Here is a 3441-nt window from a genome sequence, read left to right on the forward strand (position 1 = left end):
CATTAAAAGAAGGGCCGGGAGAGTGTCTCGGCGTTGCCCCTCCGACGCTCAAGTCAGGTATCGAGAATAAAATGAGAGAGCAGCTAGGGACGCTGCTAAGAATCAATATAGTGAATGAATAAATTAGACATTCAAACCTGGTTATAGGTGCGTACACGATGTCCATCATGGGCTTTCTACCACCGCTAGGGATGGGCCGGAGGTCCAAAATCCGATTTGGGTCTTATTTTGATGGGCTCATTCATGTGATATCAAAATGTAAATAAAATAAAGATATAGAGGATACTATTTTAATTTTAATTTAATGATTTTGTTGATGTATGATAAATGATTATACATGAAAAATAATTAATGATATGTAAGATAAATAATAAATACACAAAATTGCAACTATAAACATTTGATTAGATATGATTATTAACCATCCAACGCACACCTAGATGTATAATAATATTTCCATTCCAATAACAATAAATATATATAACTTATTTGGGTTGGGACTAGGCCGGGCTCCCTAACTAGGTCCCCTGGCTGTTTGTAGGCATTAGTTTGAGCCAAAATCCATTTGAATGCCAAAAAATACTTGAGAAAAATATTTAACATAGCTTCGTGAATAATTTTTTTTAAAGGTAGAAAATACTATATTTGGATCATTAGTAAAAATTAGCTTATACTATGTTTAGAAAAGGAAAATGTGAAAAATAGAACCTAAAAACCATATTTCTTCTCTTTTAATTTTTTTAACCATTTACAAAGATATTTACTCAAACCCTCTTAAAAAATGTTCATTAATTTATGTTAGTAATGGTGAAACTGAAATACATATCATATAGTTTAAATCATTTGACTATGTAATAGACATGAGTTTTCACATGAATTTTGTGCAAGACCTATAAAAATGTATGACACTGGATAAAATGGAAGAAACCAAAACAATAGGCAAATCAAAGCTATCAATAGCTGGACTTAAAATGAGGAGAGACGATGAAGTTACTTCCACTTCTTGAACCTGAAAAACTTGCCCTTATGCTTCCCGAACATACCGTGCTTCCAGCGTTTCCCAAACTTGCCATGTTTGAACTTTCCATGCTTAAAGTTTCCATGGTGATGGCCAAAATATCCACCGTGATGATATCCACCGTGAGCCAAATGGTGAGCCCCATACGCAGCTGCTGCTGCTGCGGCACCTCCAGCTAAGAGTCCTCCAATTCCGTGGCCTGTGATAGTTGTTTATTACATTGTATGAAGCAAACACGAGCACAATTTAAAGAGAAGTTGACACCAGGGACAAGACACTTGAGAGGACCGTCTAATATTGTGATTTAGTAATTTTGAAAATTTCATCATATTCGAGCCCTGGTTCTTATTGCATTGAAATTTGAAAACATATAAAAGGATGACGGATTAGAGAAATTCATTGAATTCTCATTTATGAACCCGCTTGCATATTTCCATCGGCAATGTACTTATAGGCTCTCTTCCAATGCTGAGGTCCTTGCTCTTCCTCTCCATTTTCATAATACATAATATAGCAATAAGAACCAGGGTGGAGGAAAAACTTTTTTTACAATTCTAAACTTGGCATAAAAAAGGTACGAAAACTCATCTAAATAGTAATAATTGTTTCAATATCAAATGATCCTGAGCTCCAACAATTACGGTAAGAATGATAATCAGACTCAACAGAGATAATATATCATCTGAGATTACCTGAATGGGACGACCCAGGATAACTGGCAGGAAGAAATCCGCCTGGGGGAGGATATCCAGATGGTGGATATCCTGGAGGAGGAGGGTACCCTGCAGGTGGATGTCCGCCCGGAGGAGTATATCCATATGGAGGATATCCTTGTGGTGGATAACCATGCGGATGATATGCAGGAGGGGGGTACGGTCCAAGGTGTTGAGGGTAATAAGCAGATCCAGCAGCATATGCTGCAAGATTAGAAAACAACCCTTTATCCTGGCTATCCGGGTTTTCCTTTCTGTCTCCCATTTTTCTCGACGTCAGATCAAAATAATGCTGTGTAATGAATGGAGAAATGAGCATGTGCAATAATTATGGACAACAAGAATATAAATCTATGTTACTCCTGGAGCCTCGAGAAACATTTTAGGAATTTTTTTGAGATATTGTTGATCAACAGACCTTGAATCGCAAACTGTATCTCATCATAAAGGCTTGATACTATATTATTCAAGATTCATTTTTGTTGTTCAAATTGAAGTATCACAAGGAAATACAAAAGTGGATTTTCAGACATAAGAATCAAAGTGTATACATTTTCATAACTCTTTAAACAATTCTCTCAATGGAAAACAAAAAAAAAAAAGAAAATAACAAAAAATCCAAACTCTAACATGATTGAAGCCACACAAAAAACAAGATGCAATACGTTCCCTGGCAAAAGCTCCTGGATGACGAAGACTACTGTTTTTCGAATAAAAAACGTCAAATTTAAATTCTATTATTCAACAACTATAAAATCCTTCTTCATACAACATGATTAAAGCCACACAAAAACGAAGATAAAAAAGACCAACATCATCAATCAATTCTCTATATGAAAATGAAAATCATATAAACTCAAAGGTAATGCAACAATCATACAAAAACACAAGCATGAGAGCAAGAAGTGAGAGAGAAATCCCCCTCTACCAATTATGAAATTTAAGCCTAATTTATCAAAAAAAAAATCTAAAATTTTACCTTCTCAAATAGAATTTAACAGATTCTCACAACATCAACCATTAATTGCAAGCAAGAAACAAGAAAATTTGATAACAGCTTCAACAAAAAAATCTAAAGGGGTTACAAACAGGAAAACAAAAACTTCAACAACAAATGAAGCCAACATCTAACACCATAATCACAAATCAAGGGCAATTCACAAAATACTGGATCACAACCAAACAAATCATCCAAGAATTTATATTTGTAGGCAAGAATTGAGCGATTAATATACCTATTCAAATGCAGTTCCCCTAGAGATTTTTTGGGAATAATTCTGTGTTCTTGTATAATTTTTTTATAGAACAGAAATCGCCTGGGGATTATTTTGAAAGCAATCCATGTCCATGTTACGTTACCCGCATTTAAAATGTACTCCACACGTTTCTTCTATGCGTATACTTTTAATTTCCAAAAAAAAATGTGTATATATTTTTATTATAAATACAAATACTTTTTTCTTAAGATAATATAAAACGGTTTTGTATATAAATTTTAAAAATAGTTTTATAAATGTTGGTGGGGTTTCTGGTGAACACTTTTAAAGGATTTGAAATCTAGATAATAAAACTCAAAAAATTCGCAAGAGAGAACTCTTTGTTTTTAACAAGAATTTGCCCTCATGATGCTGATGAGATATGATAATCATCTCTCAAGATACCACGACTTCCAACATATGATAGTAACACTACAGATCACGAGTTTCATAA

General features: G+C 34.1%; 1 protein-coding gene across 1 annotated transcript; it reads right to left on the reverse strand.

Moving 5' to 3' along the window:
* Positions 1-819: 819 nt before the first annotated feature.
* On the reverse strand, positions 820-3103 carry LOC142531399 (uncharacterized). Its single transcript, XM_075637510.1, has 3 exons — positions 2967-3103; positions 1711-2023; positions 820-1217 (listed from the first exon to the last, which is right to left on the reverse strand). The coding sequence occupies exons 2-3, from the start codon at positions 1994-1996 to the stop codon at positions 991-993; spliced, it is 513 nt and encodes a 170-aa protein (XP_075493625.1). The 5' UTR covers positions 1997-2023; positions 2967-3103; the 3' UTR covers positions 820-990.
* Between the last annotated feature and the right edge of the window lie 338 nt (positions 3104-3441).

This window comes from Primulina tabacum, chromosome 17 (genome assembly GCF_025594145.1).
Source record: "Primulina tabacum isolate GXHZ01 chromosome 17, ASM2559414v2, whole genome shotgun sequence".
NCBI classification, from domain to species: Eukaryota; Viridiplantae; Streptophyta; class Magnoliopsida; order Lamiales; family Gesneriaceae; genus Primulina; species Primulina tabacum.

Bases quoted from the DNA above. Each gene is read 5' to 3' on its own strand.
- LOC142531399 (XM_075637510.1), bottom strand. From the start codon at position 1,996: ATGGGAGACAGAAAGGAAAACCCGGATAGCCAGGATAAAGGGTTGTTT. The intron at 1,218-1,710 runs GTAATCTCAGAT...CAACTATCACAG, and splicing joins TCCTGGGTCGTCCCATTCAG to GCCACGGAATTGGAGGACTC.